The sequence below is a fragment of the Cornus florida genome, unplaced genomic scaffold (genome assembly GCF_030987335.1).
Source record: "Cornus florida cultivar Cherokee Brave unplaced genomic scaffold, ASM3098733v1 CherokeeBrave_3.0.0_Hap2_Chr08, whole genome shotgun sequence".
NCBI classification, from domain to species: Eukaryota; Viridiplantae; Streptophyta; class Magnoliopsida; order Cornales; family Cornaceae; genus Cornus; species Cornus florida.
This window is the reverse complement of record NW_026775578.1, coordinates 52,664,900-52,692,748: the sequence shown is the minus strand read 5'-3', so window position 1 is coordinate 52,692,748 and position 27,849 is coordinate 52,664,900. Positions and strand designations below refer to the sequence as shown.

At 34.4% G+C, this 27,849-nt stretch overlaps 2 protein-coding genes across 2 annotated transcripts; one reads left to right on the top strand and one right to left on the bottom strand.

Moving 5' to 3' along the window:
• Positions 1 to 9,714: 9,714 nt before the first annotated feature.
• On the top strand, positions 9,715 to 19,769 carry LOC132270254 (uncharacterized). The gene is made up of 4 exons (XM_059771442.1): positions 9,715 to 9,830; positions 10,457 to 10,466; positions 16,635 to 16,851; positions 19,573 to 19,769. The coding sequence occupies exons 1-4, from the start codon at positions 9,715 to 9,717 to the stop codon at positions 19,767 to 19,769; spliced, it is 540 nt and encodes a 179-aa protein (XP_059627425.1).
• A 6,291-nt stretch (positions 19,770 to 26,060) lies between these two features.
• On the bottom strand, positions 26,061 to 27,264 carry LOC132270253 (receptor-like protein EIX2). Its single transcript, XM_059771441.1, has 4 exons — positions 27,202 to 27,264; positions 26,929 to 27,097; positions 26,760 to 26,828; positions 26,061 to 26,644 (listed from the first exon to the last, which is right to left on the bottom strand). The coding sequence occupies exons 1-4, from the start codon at positions 27,262 to 27,264 to the stop codon at positions 26,061 to 26,063; spliced, it is 885 nt and encodes a 294-aa protein (XP_059627424.1).
• Between the last annotated feature and the right edge of the window lie 585 nt (positions 27,265 to 27,849).

Here is a 27,849-nt window from a genome sequence, read left to right as displayed (position 1 = left end):
CTGCTAAATACTCAGTCATCGGCAGACAACTTTTTAGAAGGTTATTCTCAGGCCCTTACCTGAGATGCTTGGTAAGGCAAAGGACATTTTAAAAATACTACATAAAAGAGAGTGTGGCAACCATTCTGGAGGATGATTATTAGCTCACAAAGTATTAACTCAAGGCTACATTTAGCCTTATATGGCAAGAGAAACTGAGGAATACTTTAGGAGATGTGATAAATGCCAACGACATGCACCGCTTAATACACCAACCTCCAGAGGACCTACACACCATAAGAAGTCCATAGCCTTTCACCTAGTGGGAGATGGACGTGGTAGGTCCATTGCCACACGCTGCATCCCAAAATAAATGTCTTACTCGCAACAGATTACTTTACCAAATGAGTCGAAGTTGAAGCATCCACAAGCATAACTAACGTACATGTATAGAAATTCATCTGAAATAACCTGATATGCAGGTTTGGACTCCCGCGAGCCATTGCCATAGATAATAGGAAAAATCTGGACAACCAGCACATGAAGTGGTTCTTTGAAAAATACAAGATCAATCAGAAACTCTCAGCAGTGAACCACCCTTAGGAAAATGGAGAAACAGAGATAACCAACAGAACAATCTTTTCCTGCTTGAGGAAAAATATCGTAGAAAAGAAAAGAAAATAGCTAAAAGAACTTCCTCACGTCCTGTGGGCTTATTGGATAACTCCCAGGCTCCCAACGGGTGAAAGCCCATTCACATTGGCCTATGGATCAGAGGTCGTAATCCCCATCGTAATAGTAGAGCGAATCATCCAGAGCTTGAGTTAGAACCCCAATCATAACAACCAACTACTGGAACGAAGTCTGAACCTCTTAAAAGATCCAGATGCCCGATCATACATTTTCAAAATTTGGCTAAGTCTAAAAAATCCGATTAACCAGCTAATCGCAATCAAAGGCAAAGGCTCGAAGAGCCGGATGCCTGATCATACATTCACAAAATTTGGCTAAGTCCAAAAAAGTCGAATGGCCCTAAGTGCCGATCACAATCAAAGGTAAAGGCCCGAAGAGTTGGATGCCCTATCATATATTCTTAAAGTTTTGCTAAGTCCAAATAAATCCGAAAGGCCCCAAGCGCTAATCGTACCTACCGACAATGACCTGAAGAGCTGGGTTGTATTCTTCTAAACCAACCTTGGATAAATTACGAAGCAGAGGCATTCAGAAACCTTGGCATTGATCATATCCCATGGAACCCCTTGGTGATCCCCAGGCATGGATTTCTTTTATAGCTTGCCATAAGGAAGAAGATAAATACCCTACTAGATAGAGTGACTACCTACGCCCTTTCGAACTCAAAACTCCCTTGGCATATGGGATTCCATTTCCCAAAAATGCAGTATATCCCCTCTAATTTCATTCTCATGGCATGCTTGGTTGTGGAATTTGGTTTTGGATAAATTTGCTTTAGGTTGTAAAATGTATCCCCGACAATCATTAACTGATCTGCCAAACCCTTTCGAATGATTTCTTTGAAATCGCAATGGAAACAAAGCTTTACCCTGTCTATATGCAAAGCATCTAGTGAGGAACGCCGAAAAAGCCATTTGGATCGCACCATTACTTTCTGAAATTTTGGAAAAAATCTGGGTTTGCAATTTTTTTTTTTTTTTTTTGGTTGAGAAATTGAAGATCTATGTTTGATGATGATGATGATAGGGTGGTGGTTGAGGCAGTTGAGGTGTGATGATGCGGCAGCAATATATGTAGTGGGGGTGACTGGTGGTGGTGATGTGTGTGTGTGTATGTGTGTGTGTGTGTGTGTGTGTGTGTGTGTGTATACTTATGTATATACAGAGAGAAAGAGGAAGAGGATTTTGTCATTCCTTTATATATATAGCATAACTTGTGCCCTTATATTCCTCAACTAGAATGTTTCTTACGGGTTTGGTTAGTCAACCGTCACTCCTATTAGGCTTGATTGGGTTAGGGTTTTGTAACGACCCGAACCAGAAGGTATGAATCAGTAACCGGGTCCTTACCCGAACCCGAGGTCATCTAAGGGCATTACCGTCATATCTAAGGGTAAAACATAATCTGTACATCACTCCAAGGTCCCTAACACACTGAACTATCAACCTCACTCAAATGTCACAACTGCTGGAAAAAAGGTGGCTCAGCCGGCTGGCAACCTTATGTCGATCGGTTGAAACCACATAGTCGGTTAGCTGACTGAAGTAGTCAGCCGGCCGAAACAGTGCACAAAAATGCAACCTTTCAAGATATCTGGAAAATGGCCTATCGGCTAACTGATTATCCAGCGCCGGTCGGCTGGACAAAGGGGTTCGGTTGGCTAACAGAGGTTGTCGGTGGGCGAAACAATGCTCCGAAAAACCCAACTCTCTGACCTTACCTTAAAATACACTGTCGGTCGGCTGACAGGCCTTGTCAGTCAGCCGACAGAGCCAGAAAAGCTACTATCTATAGACAGAAGCCTCAACCAACCAAACTCGTTTATGAGCCAAACCTGAAACCCAACATGCCCCGAAATCCGGCAAAACATACACAGCATCCCACAATCATAAACGTGAACAACCACACAAAATAATCCATCATCCTCCCATCCAATCCAAAGTATACAACATTAGTCTATTATATACATCCATTGCCATAACAAAATACTTAAAGTTTGTGTCAAAGTGCTACCAAGTGTCATAATTATGGTTGCAAGTCATGAGCAACAAGATTATACACGTCAAAAATAAGTCTTTACATCAAAATGGTAGTTAATTACAAAATAACAAAATAATCTTCTTGTCCATCTAAACTTATGGAGGGACTTTGTCCACGATCTCCTTTCCATGATCTAAAAATGATAAAATAAAGGGTGAGCACAAAGCTCAGTAGAAGTCGCCTAAGGCATCAGTTTTGGACTCCCTTGAGCCCCGTAATGCATAAGGGAATGAAGGAATTTGGGTTCATGCATTGGGAGTCCATATAGCATTTACATCACAATATGCATTATTTTTCAATCACACTATACAATTCAATAAAATTCCGTGCGTGAAATGAAATGAAATGTAATACACCCTTCTTCCAATACGTGGCCTCTGCCGACCTTTTCCCATTCTTTTCGAAAACCGCTAATTGACTTTACCAAGGCGAGATTGATATCTATTCCCGGTTCCAAATTCGGCAACTGTTTCGGGCCTAGTATCAACTTTTTCACGCTATAAACCGAGCCGCGCTCCCTCTAGGTCAAGGTAGCCTTGGCCTCGCGAAATCCGATTCATTTTCTAAAAAAAAAACTTCCCTTCTTCTAAAAAAAACTTTACTTTCTTAAAAAGAACTTTCTTATCAAATCTTCTCCAAATCCCTTTTTTATGCCATGATATGCAATGCAATGGCTTTTATACTCCTAATCTCAAATTCATCATTATAGCAAGAATAACCTCTTCATGGCATTTTATGACAATCAATTAAAAATCATGGCACATTTTGAAAAATTCAACACAACAAGAACATCACTATCTCAAGTGAGACATAAACAAGAATTATCCGCAAGCATGCTCAACATATAATTATTTGCACAATGTCATGCCATCAATAAAACCTTAATACAACTTATCATATAACAAAACTAAGCAAGCCTTTGACACTAAATCAAAACAATTCATGTTTTAACACTTAAAAGACATTCATAAAACAATAATTTCATATCAAAGTTTAAAATTCTAAAAATATAATAAAAGGAAATAGGAATTTGCTCAAATAAAGGCAAAACTTGATGCATTAGAGAGACCCCAAACTCAATTGGAGGGAAAAAACACAAGAAGCCCCAAAACAACCCTAAGAACCCCAAATTTTGAAATCTCCAAGATGGTCTAAATGGAACTTTGCTCCGATCAATACGAAACCCTCGTCGTGCTCGCCGACTTTGCCTTCAGTGTGGCAAAGTCAAATTCCCAAAGAACAAAGCTAGATCTAAGCTTGAAAGTTGTAACAAAAAGAAAAAAGAAAAAATGGAACCAAGAGGGAGAGAGAGAAAGACGTGAGATAGAGGAAACTGATGTTTGTAATGGTCATAAAGCCATTGTAATGGATTAGTAAAATGACGGGTCCCTCTAGCTTTATAAAAATCTCACTTTAAAACATTTTCAACCACATACTAAACATGCATCCATATAAAATGCATTAAATAAACATGCATGAAATGCAATGGACCTGAAACACAATCCCCGTACACAATAACCCCGGTAGCAAGTCCCACTTAGGACCTCTTGGCCCGAAAAACGAAAAAATGCCGAAATGACAACCAATGCATTTCCAAGTATCCTGAATTCAAGGAAATGTCCCAACCAACACTCTGACACATCCGGCACATCCCATAGTATCCGACACGTAAAACGAAACAAAGATTAAAATAATCCAGAAAAATCGAAAAACCCCAAAAAATGGAAAATGAGAATCGGAAACATTACAGGTTTGAGAAGGGAAAGAGAATAATAGAGTAAGGAGAGAGAGAGAAAAATTGGGTTTCTCAGATGGGTTGTACCCGATAACCCATTTAAACATATTTGATTCAAGGGTATTCAATTCAATCAACATGCTTAAATTGATAATTTAATGTGTCAAAGGGTAATAAAGTCAATTCACCATTGGTAGGGTGTCTTTGTTAATTTTATCAAATTTGAGGGGATGTCATTGTCTAAAAATAGGCCACTTGTATATGGCCGTCCTTATGCCAAACTTTAGATGGTGTTATTGTAATTTATCCTTGTTTTATTTATTTTAAGGTGTATTTATGTTTTGTTTTTATGTGGAAGTTTTACCATTTCCCAACACAATTTAAGTAGAAACAGACTGCATTTAATCATCCAACAATCTTAACCCACTTCGTAGAGATCTAAATCAATTCTTGCATATAACTTTTTTTTTAAAAAAATTTAATTAAAGGGTAAGCTTTTGTAGAAAAAGAGAGAGTGTGCATATGGTCCCAAGGACAACGACGCAAAGCCAAGAGGCACCAAACAACACTAAAGTTGAGAAACAAACAGAAGTACTAGCGAGGAGTACACAAGATGAGAAGGTAGTCATCACACCATCCAAACCTTGTATAGCTAAACTGGATAAGTGCTGAGGAATTTTTTGTTGTTTTTTATATGATCAATTCGTATCAAATCTGATTGTTTTGGATTTTTTATTTTTTTTGTCATATATGTAGACCAATTTCATATTATAATAAAATTTAGAAATGCTTAGCCAAATTGATTGCCAAAAAACTTATGTATGACATGCTTTCAATACATCATTCATATCAACAAATCAGCTTTAGTTAGCTGTTTTTTTTTTTTTTTTTTTTTTTTAAAAAAAAAAAAAACCGTAATCAGCTTTAGTTGAAGATAGAATAATTTGGGATATTATTATATTGGCCCAACACTTGAATGTGATGCATTTAGGGCCTGTTTAGTAACACTTTCTAATTTTTACTGTCAATTCCTAAAAATAGAAAGTAAAAGTGAAAATTATATTTATTAACATATTTCTACTTTTTTACTTTCAGAAAGTATTTTCACATTTTAAAAAACGCTATATTTCGTCTTTTATAACAATAACCACACAACCCACAATTCTCTCTCCCATGTAACATGATGATGGCCACCAGATGGGCAACTCTGACAAAGATGATTCACCGATCGGCATCGCCGACAACCATCATATCAGCGATGATGGGACTTAGGTAAGTTATGCTTTCCTCAAATCTGAATTTTTTTTCTCTCTCTCATCCTCAAGGACAAAATCCCCTCTCTTCCTCCCTCTGTTTTCTTACCTTGAATCCTTAGCACAAAATTAAAGAGTTAGGCACACAACAACGAATACGACGATGAAAGATTCCGACGACGACAAGGAGAATCACGACGATAATGGGTTGAGATTTTTGGTTTGATTGCCGATCTAAGACTGCATGGCGGCGGGATCGGAGAGTTTTTGTAAGGATCTTGTTAATGTTCAAAATGTGTGCCCTTATCATTCTTCTGGTACTTTTGCCCTTCTCACAGGTATGATCTTTAGCAGTAGAATCTGATCGGGCATATGGAAGAGGCCCACTTGAACAGAAATTTTACCTAAAAGCTTCATTAACTTTTGAAGAGGGTGGAGAGAGAGAGCTCACCTTGATGTCGTCTGTCTGTCAGTCTGTGGGTCGAAGGACGGTGCAGTGGAAGATTGTCATCGTTGTTGCAGAAACGGCCTGTTTTAGGATTTTTGATCCTTTTCTTTTTTTCTTTTTTCTTTTTTTTGATACTGTGATTGGAGCAATTGTAATGGGAAGAGGGGGTTTTGGATGGTGTTAAACATCTTGGTTCTGGAAGAGAATTTAATTTTGTGTTGGAAAGAGGTTTGTGGTGACATTATTGATGTTTGAAAGCTATGATGGGAGGTGGTGGTGGTTTCTGGCAGTTTGTAGTTAGGTAGAAATGGAGGATGGTGGATGCGAAATGGAACTGGGAGATGGTGGGATTGGAATGGTAGATGATAGAACTACAATAATGGCAAAAAAAAATAAAAGTAAAATCATAATTATTAAACTTGATTCTGTTATTTTGCTTTCAAAATTTTAATGAATATGAAATATTACTAAACATAATTTCATTTTCTATTTCAGTTTAAGAAATCAAAATCATACTTTTACTTTTGAAGAAGCAAAAGTAAGAAAGTGAAAGCGTTAGTAAACGGGCCCTTAAAGTTTTCTACCAATCAGCTTTTGTGCAAGTTAGAAAAAATCCTTTTTTAAGGTCCTCGCTGGTGAGACTCCATCCTTGTTGCTTATGTAGAATTCTTGATGTGATCAATAATAAGTGAATACGTTTTTTTTAATTATGAAATCAAAGATGATGTGATATATTTTTAATTACTAAAAAAAATGGTAGAGTACGTGTTCAATAACACGTGTAATAATCGGCTTTAGTTGAAGATAGAAGAATTTGGGATAGTTTAAGGGGTCATATTATTATTATTTTTTGATTTGATATTTAGAGATGACGTGTTTATTTGTTATTGGTGCACGTGTCAGGATTTGGACTTGTTAAGAATAAAATAGTCTACTTTCAGTCTATTATTAGCTATGAGCTCACGGCTTCACTTGTTAGGTTAGAGATGGCAATTTCTCTCGACTCGACGGGTTTTAACCCCACTCCTCCCCTAATGGGTGAATTTGGTAGCCCCCTAAATAGGTGTGGGACGAGTATAATAAAATAATTGAAAATTCGAAACGGGTTTGGGGCTGGGGCGAATTTAGTGATGAACCCGCCCCGATCCCGCCTCGATTATATATGTACCTTTAAAATTTATATATATATATAATATATATCTAATAATTTTAAGAACGTTGTTACTTTGCTAGAAATATCCGTTATATATTTATTAATATTCACTACTTAGTAATTTAAAATGTGGGTCAACTTATTTATCAGTCAAATTTGAACACATTGGGTTAATTTTTTTTTTTTTTTTTACTACATAATAAAAGTGGCATAACCTGCCCCGCCCCTATCATTAAACGGAGTACATAGGACGGAATCGGTACTTTGTTTACCGAAGTAGGGGCGACAATGATATATCCATTACAAACTCGTACCAAAGTAAGGGCGGAATTGGTATGACAAATTTTCTAACGGGATGAAATAGAATTAATTTAGCCAAACCTACTCGGTTGCCATCCCAATATCAAGATACTATTTCACTAACCTTTTTATCAACGTTGGAAACCATGATATATTTAGTAATTTCTTCTTTCCCTTGGCATACTTGAGAAAAGTAACTGAAATATTATGACCCCTATTATACAAATATATAGTACTAGAAAATTCAATAAACAAAAAAACATTTAAGTTTAAATGTTGTATTTTGGAGATACAAAATTAGAGTCTCCAAATTAAAATTGGAATAAACGAATTTTGGGTGGACAAAAAAATTGGTTTAACCAATAAGTCAAACTAGTGGATTTGGTTCAATTTTTTCACAGTTCAATCTAATCATGATTTTAATTATATAGAACCGTTTATAAATTGTTCGGTTCCAGTTTGGAGTGTATATATATATATATATATATAAATTTATATATTGTATAAGATAGAAATGATAGAATAATAGCTATTGTAATAATGTGGATGTATGATTTTCGTTAGTGAAATTTTACGTTAAGCAAGTTTTTATTTAAAAAAAAAAACAAACAAACAAAAACAAAAACAAAAACAAAAACAAAAAACCAAAAGAAAAGGAGACTGATTGGACTCGGGACTGAATTATTAGGCCTGAGCCAATTATTGGACTAAATTATAAAATAGTGAAATCGAACCAAATTCAACCAGTTCATTTCATTGGTTTCACCATCTGATTTGGTTCCTTTGAATCCAAAATAGCTGATTCAATCAAACGAAACTTAGTTCAAAAATGGTATAAAAGCCCACGGTATTTCAATAGAAGTACTTTCTAAAAGTAGAAGAACTGCCTTGAATTTTAACCCTCGCATGATGTTTGATGACCAATCGAAAGGGTGGAGAGATTACTGCTTCAACTGATTTCGTTATGTAACGCGAATACGGAACCCATTTTGTTACATTGTGATTGCGTCCCCGACTGTAATTGATACCGTAACTCTGTGAATTGGGAGCTATATATTGAATAAATATTGGGGATTTATTGACTACTAAATGAATATTAAAACAGCCATTTTTTGCAAAATAATTCATTTCATAAGGAAAATGATATAATGATATGTATCCATTTTGCATTTAAAATGTAAAAGAGTGAATTTAAATTTTTTATTTTTTTATTTTTAAATTCAAAATGAATGCAAATATTGTTTCTATACAATATGAATGGATACAGTAAACTTTAATGCTGCGTTTATTGTGCATGAATGGAATGTAATGCAAGTGGGAATGGAATGAGAATGAGATCCATTCTCATTCTATTGTTTGGTTATAAATATGAAATATGTAGGAATGGAATGACAATAACCATTCTAGTATTTGGTTAGACCAATTTAAAAGTTATAATGGAATAAATTTCAAATTGAATTCTCCAAAATATCCCTCTTAATAATAAATAAATTAATTAATAAAATGACATTTTTCTATAATTTTTTAAAAATAAATGGTGGCAGTGGTGGTAGTTATGTGAATGATGGTGGAGATGGAAAACGGTAGTGGTGTAGGTGGTGGTATTAGTGTGGTGGTGGTGGTAGAAGGAGATAGTGGTGTAGGTGGCGGTGGTGGAAGCCAATGGAGGTGACTGTGGTGGTGATGGAAGGCAGTGGAGGTGGTGGTGGTGGTAGTCGTGGGAGGAGGTGGAAGTGGTGGTGGAGGCGGCGGTGGTGGAAGGCAGTGGTGGTGAAAGATGGTGACGGAGGTAATGGTGATGGTGGAAGGCGGTGGCGGTGGTAGTAGTGAAAGGTAATGATGGTGGTGGAATGCAATGGCAGTGGTAATGGAAGGCGGTGACGGTGGTGGTGGTGAAAGGCAACGGTGGTGGAAGGTGGTGGCAGTGGTGAAAGATGGTGGTAGTGATGGTGGTGTAAGGCGGCGGTGGTGGAAGGTGGTGGCTATGGTGAAATGTGGAAAAGGTAGTTGTGGTGGAAAGTGGTGGCAGTGGTGGAAGGTGGTGGCGGTGGTGAAATGTGGAAGGCAATGGCGGTGACGGTGGTGGTGGTTGTGGCAAGGGAAGGCGGTGTCGATGGTGAAAGGTGGTGGCAATGGTGATGGTGGAAAGCAGTGGATAGTGATGAAAGTCAGTGGCAGTGATAGTGGTGGTGGTGGTGATGATGGTGGTAGTGATGGTGAAAGGCGAAGGTGGTTGTGGTAGAAGGTAATAGTGATTTTTGGACTAAGAACATGAAGGTTTTTTGAGAAGTTGATTTTTTTTAACAAAAAAATTACTTGAGAATGGAGATTTTTATTCCAATAGAATTGCCACCATTCTCATTTAAAATTATATACCAAATAAAGAAATAATTAGAAAGAACATCTCATTCCATTCATGCACATTAATTTAAGAGGATTAATGGATAGAATAAAGGGCTACATGACTAAGAATACAGTATCTGGTGGATATTTGGAGAAACCTCATTTAGAAGGAAAATTATTTCTCCTTTCTTGCATTTAACTCCCACATCAACCAATAGTATCTGATTTTATATATATTTTTAGTATTTATAGTACTTCCATCAACCAATAAATACTAAAAATAATATATATATATATGTCTCAATGAAATCAAATTACTAAATAGTATCTACACCACAAGATAATATATTAAAAAGCACAAGTTTACATAATTATTATAGAACTTAAATATTTAAAATAAGAAAAAACATCAAATACCCAATGTAAGTAGACCGAGTCCAAATGCTTAAGTATAAATCATTAGACGTAGTAAAAGTTTATGCTGAAATGATTTAACTATTCATAATAATCAGGTCCAAACAGGTAATGGTTACACATATCATATTCAAGATTATGACACATTGAGTTAAAGGGTAAAAAATATAAACGGGTTACACAGGTTGAACCCTTCAACTCTAAAACAACACGATTAATAAACGAGTTAATTATGTCAACTCATTTACGATCCAAACCCGTTTAAGGTCAACCCAAACTAGCTTATCTTGTGTCATGACGACGGCCGTTCCAATACGCCAAACTAAATGTAGTGAATGTGTGGTTCAAGAAAAACCTTTTATGCCAAATTTAAATTTATAAAAACCACTACCAACACCACTACTAACGTAGCAAGAGTGAGTAGGGATCGTCCCAAGGGATTATACGTGTTGGAATTTCAACTTCGACTCTAGCGTACTAAATGATTGCAAAAGAGAGTTGGGTTGGTTGATTACTTCTAGAAAAGAATTAATTAAAATACAATAAAAATAAAACTAAGTAGAGATAGGGATTTAAGAGATGAGAAGAGAGGACTTAGGGTGTTGGAATCACCACTAAGCTCATGTAATTAACCACTTGTTTTCCATTAATGGGGAATACATTGTTGTGAACAAAATTGATTCGACTGGCAAAGGTGACTCAACAAGTGTATAATGTCAAAACAACATGTGAAAGGCTACAATATATCTATTGGAAGAGGAATATATTGTCTAGACAACATGTGAAGAGAACAAAATATCAAATCAAGTCATTAAACCTTTCATTAAGCTCATAGTCCAAATAATTCACAAGGATGACTTAGTTAAACATGTATTGTCTAAACATCATGTGAGAGGCCACAATATATCTATTGGGAGAGGAATATATTGTCTAAACACATGTGAAAGATACAATATATCATAACAAGTCATTAATCCTTCATTAAGCTCAAAATTCCATTACACCACAATATTAGAGCATATGCTTCTTGCATTCAAAAACATGGAACATCAAAGAACAAGCATGAATTGTCTCCCCCATCTAACACTACACTACAACTACACTACTAGCATGAAAATAAACTAAGGGAGAGGTACAATCCATCAAGGAATAAGTATGAACCATCAAGAGACATAACAAGAACATTTCATTAAGCACTAATGTCTAGCCATCACTAGATTTTCAATCAATCACACATAGACATGCAATTAATATAAAAAAAAACTAGTGTAGAGATCAATTCCCCAAATAATCACACATAAGACAACATGTAATTAAAATAGAGAATGAATGGAAGAATTAACCCATATGAATCATGTGAGACATAATTCCTAATTTAATCACACATAGACATGTAAATAAACTAGAGAATTAATAGGAAGAATTAGACCATGGGAATCATAGAAATATACCAAGATTCATGACATTCACAAGGCTAGAATACTAATCACAACAATATATATAAAAATCCCCAAAAATAGAAATACAAGGGTTTAGATTACACAAGACTTAGGGCTCATCCAAGCCCTAAGTGTAGATCTAGTCAATTATGGAGGAGGTGGATGTAGTCATGGAATCAAGCTCCAAACATGGCTCCATCTTCTTCTTCTTCTTCTTCTTCTTCTTCTTTGAAGCTCTAGAGATGGAGAGATAGTGGATTTAGAGATGTGTTCTTGAGATGTGCCTCCACTTCTCTCTTTTCTTCTAACCCTAATCTCTAACTTTTCTAGAGAAATAAAAATTACAATGTAGAAAATAAAATATGATAAAAAGCCTAAAGAATCCCCTTTTACAAATGGGTTGCTTCCCTTTATATAGAAGGTCATTTTCTTAGTCACTAAGTCTAGAATATATGCCCAAAAATATCTAGTCCCGCAACTTTTTGGTAGGTGAACTTTTGGGCGGGCACGGAAAAAGTGACAGCTTGCTGCCAGCATGTCCAGTTCGATCGATCCAACTTATTTTCGATCGATCCAACTTTTTCTGCGATCCATCCAACTTTTCAACTTTTCTGTATCAGCTTCTTTTTGCTCCAAATCAGCCTCTTTTTGCTCCGGATCATTGCTAAGACTTAGTTTGACTCCAAAAAGACCTTAAGAACTCATTTTTAGCCCATTTTAACATTATTGACCTGAAATAGACAAAAATACAAATAAGTACTAAAACGGGTAAATAAGATAGATAAAGGTCCTAGAATACTCAAGCTTAAGGGGTTTAAATGTGTACTTTTCAGCGCTCATCATGTCATGTTGGTGGGTTGTGTTGAACTTTGCTACCCTTAGTAAAATGCAAAAAGATAAAATAAAAATAATAATAAAACCTATTATATACCACTTGTGCTGAAAATATCCCTTGATGTTAAGAAAAAAAATCTCTACATTTTTCAAATTGAGCAAATAAGAACAATTTATCAATTTTGTAATTGAAATGTCTAGTAAAAATAAAAATATAAAGAATTAAAATTGAAGTGATAAAATTAAAGAAGAAGAGAAAAAAGAATATGATAGCACATACATCATACATGAGTACACGAGTACAAGAAGAATTATTTTTAAAGAGATAACAGAAACAAAGGAGAAGATGAAGATAATAAAAAGAAAATGAAAAATGAGAAAACTTTGAACAAGAAAAAAATAGAATTTGATTGAAGAAGTGGAAATATATATATATATATTTTTGACAAGAATTAAAAGAACCAGACAAAGAAGAGTAGGAATAAAAGAGAAAAGAAAAATATATAGAGAGATTTTTGAAAAAGAGAAATTTTAAGGGGAGCATTTCTTAATATTATACAATTATATAGTCAAAAATTTATATATATATATATATATATATATATATATATATATATATAACTTGTGGGGCCCACCTCTGGGGCGCATAGTCTTGAGATTTAACGGGCTCCGTCCGCGGATATATATTATGGTATTGAAGTTCCTAACTTGTAAACAGATCGAATTTGAACCGGATTATGGTTGATTCGATCTAGATCCAATAAGCATAAGAAGTGATCCAATCCGATTTGGTAACTGGACGGATTATTCCCTACTTAATCCATATCCGATATTTACTCTATTGAATGTCTAATCCGATTATAAAATATACATTTGCAATTTGAACAAACACAACTTAGGCAAATTGATTCAGAGACACCAAATCAGCAGCATGGTTTGATTTATGTAATTAATTTGTGAATTTCATTAGGTTGAAAATATGTTGAATATCTTCTAAATAAAGGTAAAAACAAAGAGTACTAAAGCTAGGGTTTAAAAAAATAGAAAGAAAAATAGGTTTTGTAACAAAAAACTAAAATCACCGTAAAAAGAGAAAAAGGAGAGAGAGAGAGACAGAGAAGAAATGAAAAGGGAAGACAAAATATAAAATAACTTTTTGTGAAAAATGAAAAATTCTGTGCAAGTAACCTTGTTTTAGGAAAATAGCAAAAATAGACCCCGCGGAATCAGGATTTATTTATTTTTTTTTTTTCATTGGTAAAAAATTTACACACACCACACTTATACACCCACTTTGCTCTTTTGGAGATCCTAACCCTCACCATCCACTTTGAAAGGTAAAAGAGATACCGCTGGGTCACAAGGGTCTTGGTCAGGAATTTTGATTTGTAGGGGTCAAACTACAATTATGTAATTAAAAATTGAAAATTTTAAAAATCAATTGTAGTGTACTTTTTTTAAAGGTAATATTTATTTTTAGTATATAAATTGAAGAAAATTTAATCTAAATTATGTGAAAGAAAGATTTAGACAAGAGGAAACAATAAATTACCTGTGAAAAAAAAAAAAAAAAAAAAAAAAGGAAAATTATTTTTCCTCTGGCACTTGTATCAATTTTTGAAAAAGAAAAAAAATTGAGTACTTTGAGTTCACTTTAGGAAAAAAAAAAAATATATATATATATATATATATATATATATTATTACTTTGATAAAATATTAATTAAAAAATTATCATATTAACTAAACAAAATTTCACAAGTTTTAATAAAGAATTAACAAGGTATGCCAACAGAAATACAAATGACAGCGAGAGCAGGGAGGAAAAGGTGGAGGGAAGAGAATTGAAGAACTAAAGGAATAGCTACTTTAAATTATATTAGAGGATCCGTGGCTTAGCGGTATCAGACTCTTACTTTTTAAAAGGAAGTCAGGAGTTTGAACCTCGATAGAAACGTGTGTGTGAGTAACTAAGAGAGAGAAAGGGAGAGAGAGAAAAAAAAAAAAAAAAAAATTAGAGGACTACACATAAGCCAATATTAAATTTATTTGATAATAACATAGATATTATCAACAACAATACATACATATCTTCTTGTAAAATGCAAAAACAGAGAATAATAAGCCTAGTTAGTTAGTTATTTTCTTCTATTATGTTTAATCCAATAAGTTAGAAATATGTTTAATTAAACCTTTCTAACTAAATGAGAACCTAAAGTCCACAACATTTTTTTTTTTTTTGAAAGGCAAGTCCACAACCTTTCTTATAACTAAATCAGAGGGAAAATTCCATGAGCCACTTTTTATGAAGCAACTAACCTTATCACATTTTCCTAATTAATTTGTTTTGACACATTTATATCTAATTTATTTTCAATTATATTTATTGTGTTGAAAAATATATGTAATGAGTCAAACATCATTGCGTCGTAAAACATTTGTAATGTATTGAAAAGCAGATATAATGTGTTAAAAAAAAATTTACATCACTACTACAATAAGAGAAATTACAGCAGAGGATTGGGATGCCACGCCATAATGCATGAGACACACCCATGCTCTCGAAATGAAAAAATTATTAGATGGTCTTGTCTATTGACACTTGGTAAAACAATTCAATTCGGACTCTTCAATTAAGAAAATGACCCCACTAGATCGTATTAATATATTACAAAGAAATCTTATTACCAGTCTGGATTAAATTTGTCCATCACATTTCAAAAGGTCTAAGACTATATAATAATTTCTCAAATATGTGTGAAGCAATTATAAGGCCAACAAACCGAAAAACAAATGATCCACCACATGTCAAATGGTCCTGGACCAAGAAATAATTTCTTCTTGAAATGTGAAACAAATTATAGGGCCAACAAACCAAAAAACAAATGAGACCACTACTTTGGTTTGTAATCTACAAAATGTACATGCCCTTTTGGGCTTAGGAGGTGGACCTTGACGAAAAAGGAATACTCCTCAATGGGCCGTTAGACCCCAAAACCAAAGTAAAACATGGGAAGCCCAATGAGCTAGGCTGCTAAAGGCCCAAGACCCAATCTAACACTATTCCACGCAAGTGCATGGAGGGACCAAGCGAGCATGGGCCCGGAGCAGAGACTTATTTAAAATATATTATTAATAATCAGAATAATATTTATTTACTGTTAATTATCGAATAAATTATTGTATATCTTGTTATAATAAAACGATGATTATAATAATATGGCTATTATTATAAAAAATAATATACAAAAAATTGAAGTCAAAACTATGTTTAACATTCTTTAATGTTAAATTCCACTGACACCCTTTAGTTAAGTGAAACTACACAACCCATATTTATGTATTTTCAAATTAAACTAACTTGTCATGTTAGTCGATGAACACCGTAAAACTAAAATAGTTTTTCTAATTTGCCATCATGTTTACATTATTTTATTTATTTATTTTCATTACAATTTTTTCAAGGGCAACTATGTCATTCAAGACAAATAGTTCAATTTTTTAAAGTTAATAATAACCATAAATCTTATTTCCAATCTGTTCAGAGATTATGAGAAAATCTAAATCCAATAAAATTATTATTAATATAATAAGGGTTAAGTGCAAAAAATACCCTCCTTACATACAAAAGGTGCAAAAAACACCTTATTATTTTTTTGTGTGCAAATAACCCCCTATTATATTTTTTGGTGCAAAATACCCCCTAATCAGTCATTTTCACTAATTCATTTTTAAAAAAAATTCCAAAATACCCTCCTAATCTAGTGAACACCATTTCCAACCAAGCCCTCACCTTCGTCCCTGTAATTCATCCTTCTCTGAGAAATTCTCTATGCAGTGAAATCTTCTATGCAGTGAAATGAGGTAAAGAATGGGTGAGTTATGGCGGCAGCAAAGTAAGGGCAGCTTGGCAGAGAACAACTAATTGTTGCTTTGTCCAAGAAGATGCCAAAATAGCTCCTATATGAGCATGCGACCCATCAGCATCTTCATCATGCAAGCAGGGAGATGCAGGACCTGCAAATGCAAAAGGTGGGGAAAATAATCCCACAGTAGGTTTCATGCCTCTTCACAGGAACCATTCATATTCTAATTTATCCCCTGACTCGAGATGGTGGCTCCATCTGCAACCTAATTATGGATATCAAAGGGGTTTAACAAATGAAAAGTTATTGTCGCTTGGAGCAGTGGTGGCTTGGAATGCCGGCGGGCAATTGCCCGGTTAGCACAGCGACGGCGAAGGTGAAGGCTTGGCCGTAAATGGTGTTCACTGGACTAGGAGGGCATTTTGAAATTTTTCAAAAAATAAATTAGTCAAAATGGCTTATTAGGGGTAATTTGCACCCAACAATACACTAGGTGGTTATTTACACACAACAAAAGAGTAGGGTGTTTTTTTTGCACCTTTTGTATACAAGGAAGGTGATTTTTTGCACTTAACCCATATAATAATCATAAATCTTATTTCCAATCTGTTCAGAGCTCATGAGAAAATCTAATTCAACAATGGCTGTTCAGTCCTTTCACCGAATCTTTTCTAGATTCTTCCTTTTTTTTTGTTTTATTTATTTATTACTACGTAATTCATAAGTATCCATCCTTTTGGTTTATAATGATAAAGATAAATTGTAAAAACTAATACTCCTATTAATTAGTTCATCACTCTAAATAAAATTTATTTAAAATAATAAATTAATGAAAAAATATTAAAAATTATATTAATTGAGATATTAATTACTGTTAAATTACCTAATTCTCTGGCATATGTAGATAAGAAATATTATTATATTAGTTATTCGGAAAATATCCTAATTAAGGGGAACATGCATCGACTAAGATAGTAAGATAGACGTATATGATTCTTCGTTGTAAAATATAATTATCAACACAATGACACCATTAAGATCAAAACTATAGTACTAAGCACAATTAACCAATTAACGCAATCACTTTGCATGTACATGTCTTTGTTTTACTAACATTGGTTTAGCAAAAAGTCACTTTGTCAAGATTATCGTAGAAAAAGAAAAACATCTGTTCTAAAATTGCGAAGACATGTTCATACATACAAACTTAATATACTCCGATCAATTCAGGGCGCAGATTTATCTATAATTTCTTCACATATAGTTTTCACAAATCTATTGATTTTGCCACCCTCGTTCTTATATCTCTGTAGTGAAAAAATGTATTTATTTCATTATATAACGATTTCTTATGGTGATGCATTAGACCATGGCATCTCTAAAATTTGGCTCTCAAAATTTGTCACGTCAGTATTTTAAGAGACACGTCAACATTTCTAAGAGCCACGTGTTTCGATAATACGTTTTCGCTCTCCAAAAATATTAATATTTTAAATATTTTTTAATTTATGTTGCATTAGTTTATTTGGATTTAATTTGTTATGAAATTTTATGTAATAAAATATTTATTATGTAATGTTTTATTTCAGAATAATAACTAAACTATTTGTTAATTAAATTTTTTAGTAAATTAATTTTTTGATGTATACAATATTTTAAAGGCCAAATTTCTCAGAACCCCTAATACTATCAAAAAATAATCATAAAACTCCAACCAGTTTTAAAAAACCTCCAACAATATAACAACGTTATCATTTTATCTCAACTCTATCAATTGGGGCCGTTAACCCAGCGCGTGGTTTACAATTGCTTTGCCAAATTGACTTTTGTGACGAAAATACTCCTGGTGTCACATGTGCCAAACAAGTGATATATATTTATATGTGTTATTACAAAAATACCCCTAAGCATTGTGTTTTCTTCATCTTCTCTCCCTCCTCCATTATAAGAAGCAGTGGTTGTGCATATAGTTACAATCAACAAGTCCTCTTTCTTCCTATCCACTCCATAGGTCCCCTGTATTATTGCTCGTTTTTTCTTTTTCTCCCTCTTTTTCCTAATCTGTCTTGCATGGGAAAATGCTGTAGAAAATCTTTCTCATCCATAACGTAACCAATCGTTAACAGATCTAGTTCAATTATTGTTATTATTGAAAACTGGAAGCTTAGTTTTGATTGTTTTTTAAATTTAATTCATTTTCAGAAGATCTGGTTTGACGGAACTTTGTTGCTTGGTGATTTGATACAGACCTGTTTGATCAAAAGCATAGTTTTAATGGTGATTTACATTCTGGGTTATATTCATTGTTGAAAATTTTGACGATTTGAGACGTGTCTAGACTTGTTTAGTTAGTATACAATTAATTGAAAGATTGAATTTTTTTAATACCCAGTTGATTAGGGTCAGTATTCTTTCGATTCAGATCTTTGGGCAAAACTTTAGGGTTTTGTCATAATTATCTTCATTCAGTTTCTGGGTTTGCTGTCTTGAAAAAAAACATTGAAATCAACAATTTGGGGTTCTAGAACTTCTCTATGTTTTATGTTTTTTTAAAAAAAAGGGTTTTTTGGTTTTTTTTTTTTTTCCATATCTGAATAGATTTTTTTTTTTTAATGTTTGACAAAGTTTTTGGAGATTTGGGGGCTCTTGCTATTGATTTTTGGCAGTGGATTTCGGTTTGGTGGGTGAGGAAGAAAAAAGGATTTGAATCAGTTTGAGTTCCTAAATTTGCTTCTTTTTTTTATTGAACATTTTAGACATGTAGGAAGACCGACACTGTGTGCTTTCGAGGGGCTATCGGAGGACCTGTGAACAGAAGACGATTCGGCTTACATCGCGTATCGTATTATTGTTTCGACTCCGGCGTGCTTCCTCTTGATTCGCCACTGACTACTCTCTCTCTCAAACCTCCTCTTTCTCTCTTAATCAAGTCGATTAAGAGAGGATTGTCTCTACATTTGTGATTGGCCTGGTTGTGTGTACACTGAAGAGAAGCGAACTTATATGCTTTTTAGGGAAATTTTCAAACGAGTCGGTGGATAACCGGAACTGGTGTGCACGGTATTCATGTGTGTAGATCAGCTGATCTTGAAATTGCGTCGTGAGGAGGAGGAGGATGCATGGGGAGAGAGTGTAGGATCTGGGGGAAGTCTCGATTTGGAAAGAAAATTGGATTTTAGAGGAGAGAGAGGAGGTGACGGAGGATTTGGGGGAGTCATAGAAGGAGGAGGTGGTGGCGGCGTCGGCGACGATGGCGGGGTCGTTGGAGAATGAGGAGGGAGTGATGTGGGTGACGTGACCAAAGAGGAAGCCATCCACGTCACCTGGAAAGGAAGAGAAACGTTGGATCAAAGAGGCTAACGTGGGGCCTGATATTTCAATCTTCTGTAATGTAAGGTCATCCATGGCTACCGTGCTAGAGAGAGAGAGAGGAGTGAAATTTGTGCAGGCTAGAAATTAAGATTGTAATTTCAAAAATATGATTTTTGTGCTAAAGGATAATATTGTAATTTCAAAAATATGATTTTTTGATTTTTTAAATAAAAGAAAATATAATAAGGGTAATTTAGTCATTTCACATATTCTTAACGGTCAATTGACAGAGTTGGAGTAAAATGATAACGTTGTTACATTGTTGGGGGTTTTTTTTTAATTGGTTGGGGTTTTATGATCATTTTTTTATAGTATTGGTGGTTTTGAGAAATTTACCCTATTTTAAACAATACAATATCTATTATCATTTGATGAATTTATTTAACGGGTGAAAATAAAGGCAATTTTTTTGAAAAAAAATATATATATATTTTGCCCCAAAAATTTGAATTTTGTCTTTCTAACATTTTTTGCCTAAAAATAAAGCCTTGAAGACACTGTTTGTGTCAACTAAACAGTGCCTTAGGCCAAAAGAAGGCAAAAAAGCTGATTTCAGGGAATTATTTCACCCAAACATCCCTTTAAAACTAAATTTTGGGTAGCTACTGTGACGGCCCAAGTTTTTCAACCTGGTGCGTCAGTGATGAACCGAAAGTGATCCGATAACGAATTCGAATTGTGAAAGCTAAAGGTAAACCAAGGCCTTTAGAGATAGAAGTCACCCTTAAGACGCAAATGTAACCCTCCATGAGGTCACAGAACTTAAAGAGGACAAAAACGGAAACAAATGTCAAAAAGGACAAAATTTGTTATCCAAGGGGTAAAAAGGTCAATTCACTATTAAAAAGAGAAACTTGACTCTAAACAAGTCAAATAAGGTTAATACAACCTAATCTAATCATTTTGAAATATTCCAAGAGGTTCCATAGACTTTGGCTAAGAATCCCACAAAATGCCCCGTCTAGGTTGAAGTGAAGACTGATACAGCTTCACTAAAACATACATAACTCCCACTGTGTTTGGAATTTGAGAGTGGGATTAGTACCATTGGAAATCTGACTCAAAATCCTTGAATTTAGGCTCAAGAATCACCCCATTTGGATTAGAAACAAAGAAGTTATGACCCGTTGAAGTCGGATGATCAGTGCTGAAACTCAACAGAGGCTAGGCTCGGGTTCTAGCTATTTCGGTCGACCGAAATGAAGTTTCAGAGGACTGAAATGAAGATGCTGAGACCTGAAATCATGAAGAAAAGTTTTCAATTGCTTCGGTAGACCGAAATAAAGGTTCGGTCGACCGAAATGACCCCTGAACAGTGTATTTGGCTATTGGAATGTGATGTTACTGTGCAAACACAAAACCATATGACATCGGTCGACCAAAATGGACGAAACACCTCGAAAACCTGCTGCTGAACCTGCTATGAGCCTAAGGTGTTAAGGTACTACCTCAACTTTGATTCTCATGATACTTTAATTCAAAATGGATGTGTAAAACTGAATTTTCATGAGTTTTAAAAATGTAAACATGTCAACAAAATTGATATGAGTAAATGAATATAAAATAATGGCCCATAGCCTCATACACTTCATTTACAAGATTTTGACTTCTCAAACCTCAAAATTTTATTAAAAGACATTTGAAGCAAAACTTTGTTACCAAAAGTGTCTAAGTACAAAAGTAGACATGCTTAGCCCTTGGCCTCATTACATACATGCTTAAAATGTCAAAAGTGATTACTTAACATCTTTACACATCAAGGAAATTACATAATCTTCAAAAGTACTATACACACATGGTATACAAAATATAACTTCAAAAGTTAAGCATGCTAAACACTTGCATATTAATATACAAAAATGCTTCAACAAGCTCAAAAGTTTCTAAGGATGATGAGCATCCATGAACATAGTCTCTTTACCTGAAAAACAACCCAAACCACTAGGGTGAGTAATCAAGTTACTCGTAAGAGAAGCATATGCGTATACCCTAAAGTTTCAATATCATTACAAGATCAATATAGACAAATACAAAGGAGCATTCCACTTAACGCCTATATTCAAGGTGTGCTAAGAGATCATCTTAAGCTAACTTGAATGATTCTTTAGCAATACAAATCACTATCAATGTACTTAACAATATCAATTCGCCAATAACAAGAATTTCAAGCTACAATTAAACATTGGTTATCAACTTGAAATTTAATGCGAAAACAAGTAATGGAAGACTTGGACATCACACATCGGACTTAACCAAGATCACTACGGTTATTCTGGGCATTAACCCGCTGGGAAGACCACCCTAGTGCGCACTATCTCAATTGGGGAGAACTCATACCTCCCGCACTAAAGCCGAACTTTAGCCATGTCACATGTAACAATGTCCCAAGAGATTCTAAAATATATATCAAGTTCAAAACTTATATATATATATAATAAGGCATACAAACCACCTTCTATGTACAAGTATTTTGAAACCATACAAACCATGTCTTAGGGCTCCAAATCTAGAATGGCATGCCAAATAACAAATTCACATCATGATATTATGTACAATATAATATCACAAATTTATCAATTCAAGTCATGCCTCAATAACAAGCTCTATATACTAATTATCAACATTTAGCAATAGGCTCATAAATTAATCACTATTTGTAATTCACAATAATATAGAATTATTATCACAAAAATATAGCAATTCAAGTCAATAAGAATTGCATATAACACTAATAATTCTACTAGAGTTCTATATTGCTACCACGTGTGAATTTACTAGAATTTAGCATCTACTAAATTATATAATCCTTCTACACATGGTTTACACATATCATACATGCTTATATCAATAAACTCTAAGTCAAGAAGTGAGGGTTTCATATAATATGCAATACTATCATATCAAAAGCATGTAAACAATATATATTAAACCACAAGGACTATAAAACACTTAGAATATAAACATACTACCACCCCTACCTCAATAGAGAATTGTATCTCTATACTCCAAGTTACCAAGCACAAAATGGAAAAACAAGTTTAGGATTCTTGAAGAGGAGAGTAAGAGGAATCATTTCTCTCCCAAGGTCAAAGGTCTAGGGTGAGTGGAAGAATGCAAAATGTGAAGTCAAAGTTCTATACTAAGCTTTCCTCTAATGGAGTCTTTGCTATGGTTCATGAGAGATAATGAAATGAAGAAGGTAAAGTGTAAAAATGGTGAGTGGAAGGGCTAGAAATCCTCCACTCACTATGTGTTCTTGCACTACCTCTCTCTCACACACAATGCAAGACTAAATCTTGAGCTTACACTTGTCACAAATCAAAGGTTACATGTGCACTAATCTAAGGCCAACACATTGATGAATCTCCACCCACCAAATGTCAAGAAGTCATGGTGCCAAGTCTTTTTACCTAAATGCCAACAAATGGCTCCATGAGAGTGTGACACTTGTCACACTTTTCAAAAATTGCAAAATGGTCATTTTTTAAAATATTTTTCAAAATAAATTGCAAAAAGGTCCCCGAAACGAAAAATAATTATTTTACATAATTACACTAAAATCCCAAAAGTTATGAATAATTACACTAAGGTATGCATTCATGCCCTTTATGAATAAAGTAAGCAACTAGCATGCTTTTCAATAAAAGTAAAAATACTAATGTCATGGAAATCAGATACTATGAATGCATGCGAAACTGGAATCAAATCCGAGCACAACAAGTGAGGTTATGTAAGGAAAAACGATAAACGGATAAAAGACGAAATAAGGAAAAGACAAAATAGGAAAAAGACGAAAAACGAAAATCGCCAAAAATGGAGAAGAAGGAAAAAGACAGGGTCATTACAACTACCGTAGTAGTTGGACTAATTTAAGAGATATATATATATATATATATATATATATATATATATATATATATATATTTCAGGCTGGCCCTCATACATGGGCCTAAGAATTGCCAAATGGGTTGCCTGAAAGGGTGACCTACAAGGACAGAGGCATTCAGAGTCCAGTGGGGGCAATTACCCCTACTGAATTTATTTATTTATTATTATTATTTTTTAATATTTTACCCCTTGTAAAAAAATTATTTTGAAATATATACCTACAAAAATTAACTAATGCCTCTATAGAAATTTTTAAAAATTTGCATTGTTGCTGTGACGGCTCTGGTTTTTCAAGCCAGTGCGTCATGTGATGGCCCGAAGTTTGACACAATAATGGACCCCGAATGCTGAAGCGGAAAACAAAACCAAATCTCTCTTAATTTTGTAAAATTAATATGATCTTGTTTCTTTAATGGTATGGTGTATTTAATGTTGTGTGAAAGTTATTTGACCATTCATAGAGGATTAGCCTTGGCGTAACAGTAAGATTCTCCATTATGACTTAGAAACAACCTCTTCGCATCTAGAGGTAAGGCGGTGTATATCTGACCCTTACTAGCGGGAGCCTCGTGCATTGGGTTTGCCCTAGTTGTACTATGCATAGTTTATAACTTTTTTTAATGGTATCTTCAGAATCATTGTACATTAATTTATGCAGAAGGAACTGCAAAAGGAACTGTGGTGACATCATTGTGTTCCATTATGTAGGTTTTGCAACCGTGATGATTCAGTTTACTTTAGACATGAAATGACTTTAGATACTAATGGGAGAAGACTCTTGGTAACATTTGGTTCAGTAAGAGCTCCCATATATCAGAGTAATTCTCCATTCCCTCTCTCTCTCTCTCTCTTTCTCTCTATATAAATATGTATATGTATTTGTATTGATACATTTCTCACACACGTGTAGTGTGTTTGATCTTTTTTTTTTTTTTTCCCCGAAAAGTCAACAAAACATGAAATGTGTTTGATCTGGTTTTATGCTGCTGTATCTAATATTGTTTTTTGCTGACTCATTGATCCTTACCATTCTTAGCCACGGGTTGGTTGTAATCTTACAGCTAGTAAGCAAAAACATTACATATCTTGAACGCATGGCAAACGCCCATTGTATGATATATATATATATCTTGAATGCATGGCAAACGCACTAGTTTGCCATGCGTTTGAACGCATGGCAAACTAGTGCGTTTGCCATGCATTCAAGATATATATATATCATACAATGGGCGTTTGCCAATGCGTTCAAGATATGTAACGCTTTTGCTCTGATGCAAGTTTCCATGTTACCAGGTTCGAGGTCATGCAAATGGAATGAGGGTTTGATTAGTATCTAAAGAACTGACTTGCACGTGCTTTACTTTGTTTCAGGGCTGTTAGAGGAGGATGACATTAAGTTTTGAATTAGAAAATGAGATTATGAGAGAGGGAAAAAAAAAAAAAAAAAAAACCTCTTAAGGGATTAGTAATTGAGCACGAGTTATATCTAGAAAAGAGGCTTGTTAATATTAATATTCAAGAAACCCTATTTTAAATGGTATATTTGAAAGAAAATATTAGACAACAAACTATGTAATATATTTATTTTGGATTGCCCAGCAGGCCACAACCATTCCTAATACAAATAGTCCAACACCATATGGTTGTGCTTCAATCAACACTAACTAAATCTAGGACAAGTAATGTAAAGAATAGTTATACAATATATTCTTCAAGAAATAGAGAGGCCTAGGAGACAGTTGCAACACTGGAGGGTATGCAAAACTCGAAGTTGTCATTGTAAAGAACTTGAAGTAGCATACACCGAAAATGCAAAAATAAAAAAAATAAAAAAAAAATAACGTAAGCAATCCATTTAATCAAAATATGAAATTGAACAACTAACATTAGTTTACAAGTAGAGGAATTAAAAAAAAAATTTGTTGTGTTTGAAGTGTTATAGTGTCATTCAAATATTGAATATCTAGCTCATAGAAAAAGAAATTCAAGGGGTGAAAGTGTAGCTAATTCAGAAACATAAAAAAAAAAAAAATACATAAAATAAAAAATACCTATTAGCTATGAAGCTGCCTCCACACTCTGGTCATATTCACTGCTATTGTCACATAAAAACAATTAGAACTGTTATAACTAGTGTCATTCAAGTATTGAAAATCTAGTTTATACAAAAAAACAAAATTGAAGTAAAAGTGTAGAAAATTCAAAAAAAGCCATATGAGATATGTACCTATTAGCTGTGAGGCCCCCTCCTCAATTTGGCCATTTTCATTGTTGTTGTCACATAGATCCAGTCTTTTATGTTGTTCAAGAACTTAAAAATGACATTTTCCCATGAACGTTTGAGCAATAAAGTGCCAAAGACTCAACCCCAAAACCTAGCCCCATGCTGACATAAAATTCTCGGTTTATGAACCCATTATCATTTCGTTGAATGATATCGTCTTTACCGACAGAAGGTTCCAGAGTTGTTTCATCTCCCGGGCACTTATTTGGAAGTGGAAGCCCGCAAAGTTCATCATTTCCAGAATATGCGGAGGCATCAAAGGTCTGCAATTGAGTGCTTGATGGAATTTTCCCGGACAACTTGTTATTTGACAAATCCAAGACAGCAAGAAAATTTAAACGAGTGATACTTGTAAGAATCTCACCAGAAAGTTGATTTCTAGACAAGTCGATAGATTCTAGCATTTTTAACTCACCAATCTTTTGAATGACATGTCCATTCAATTCATTTCTCGATAAATTCAAATAATTTAATTCTGCAAGACTCGAGATTTCTTTAAGAATTTTTCCAACTAATCTATTGCCAGAAAGATCAATGCCTCCTATTAGTGCTAAATTATTTTTGTACTCACTCTCTTTCCCTTTCCATAGCACCAATGCATTATCTACATACATATCAATAGAAACACTAGAAAATATATAAACAAAATGGCGATAGATCAAGGACAACAAGAGACGATGCAGAAGAATTTATCAATGGAAGTTGGGGTGAAATGATACCAGGGAGATGACAAACACTCAAGTGCAATTCCGTTAGGAGAGGGAGATTATTGGTTGCTTCCATCCAATCTATTGCATTGTTAAGATTAACCCAGCTCAGATCAAGGTATCTTAATAAAGAAAGATGAGAAACCCACTCTAAACTTTTTACACTAATAAATATTATTGCCCAAATCAAGAGAACGCAATTCGGAAAGATTCCCAAACTGATTAGGAATCGTACCCACAAAACCATTATTTGAAAGATCGAGGTATTGTAAACTGCTAAAGGAACCAATGAATTCTGGGATGGGGCTTCTTTCAAAATAATTGAAACTGAGGTCCAAATACTTCAAATGCTGCAATTCAAGCAAAGAAGGACTAATCTTACCTCCCAAAGGCTGATAATATTTACCCCAGCCAAGAAGATCAAGCACGGTCACGTGAGCAGTGCGGTTGCTACATCGGACTCCTCTCCATTTGCAGCAGTCTTCAGTTGAGTTTCCCCAAGAAGAGAGAACGCCATAATCATCAACGAGCCCTTCTTTAAACTGAAGGAGAGCTTCTCTCCCTCTCTATGCACCTCACTACTTTACCAACACTTGAATTACCGAATAATCCTAGAGCTGGTTTCATTTTCAAGCACAATATTACTAAAAAAACCAACACTTTGAAATGTTTCATTTTCAGAAGCGGTGGAGATAACCCACTCACAATAAGTGAAACAATAAAACTCGTGGTTTTCTTTATCATCTCTAGCCATGTGATGACCCATATTTATAGTACTACCTGCTGAGACAAAAGTTACAGATTTCAATAGGTCATCCAAAAGACAAAAGGTCTTCCTTGGAAAAGTCAACAATACATTCATAACGAAGGACCCATTGAAAGACACCATTCCTGCTATGTTTGGACTAACTGAAGGATCCATTACATTGGACTAACGGAAGGTTCCACTGATGCAACGTTAAATTCTTAATTTTTAATTAATTGTGCCCTAAAATTAATATAAGAAAATATTGTTGCAATTTTGTGTGAGCCTTTGAGAATTTTTTTTTATTTTTTATTATGTACTACCTCACCTTTGTGAAGTACAAGGTTCAAAATTTAA

Excerpts from the sequence above, each read along its gene's own strand:
- LOC132270254 (XM_059771442.1), top strand. The coding sequence starts at position 9,715 with ATGGTGAAAGGTGGTGGCAATGGTGATGGTGGAAAGCAGTGGATAGTG. Across the intron at positions 16,852-19,572 it reads TGCCGGCGGGCAATTGCCCG|ATCAGCTGATCTTGAAATTG; the intron begins GTTAGCACAGCG and ends TCATGTGTGTAG.
- LOC132270253 (XM_059771441.1), bottom strand. The coding sequence starts at position 27,264 with ATGGCGTTCTCTCTTCTTGGGGAAACTCAACTGAAGACTGCTGCAAAT. Across the intron at positions 27,098-27,201 it reads CAAATGGAGAGGAGTCCGAT|CATTTGAAGTATTTGGACCT; the intron begins GTAGCAACCGCA and ends CTTGAATTGCAG. Across the intron at positions 26,645-26,759 it reads GAGTGTTTGTCATCTCCCTG|ATAATGCATTGGTGCTATGG; the intron begins GTATCATTTCAC and ends ATATGTATGTAG.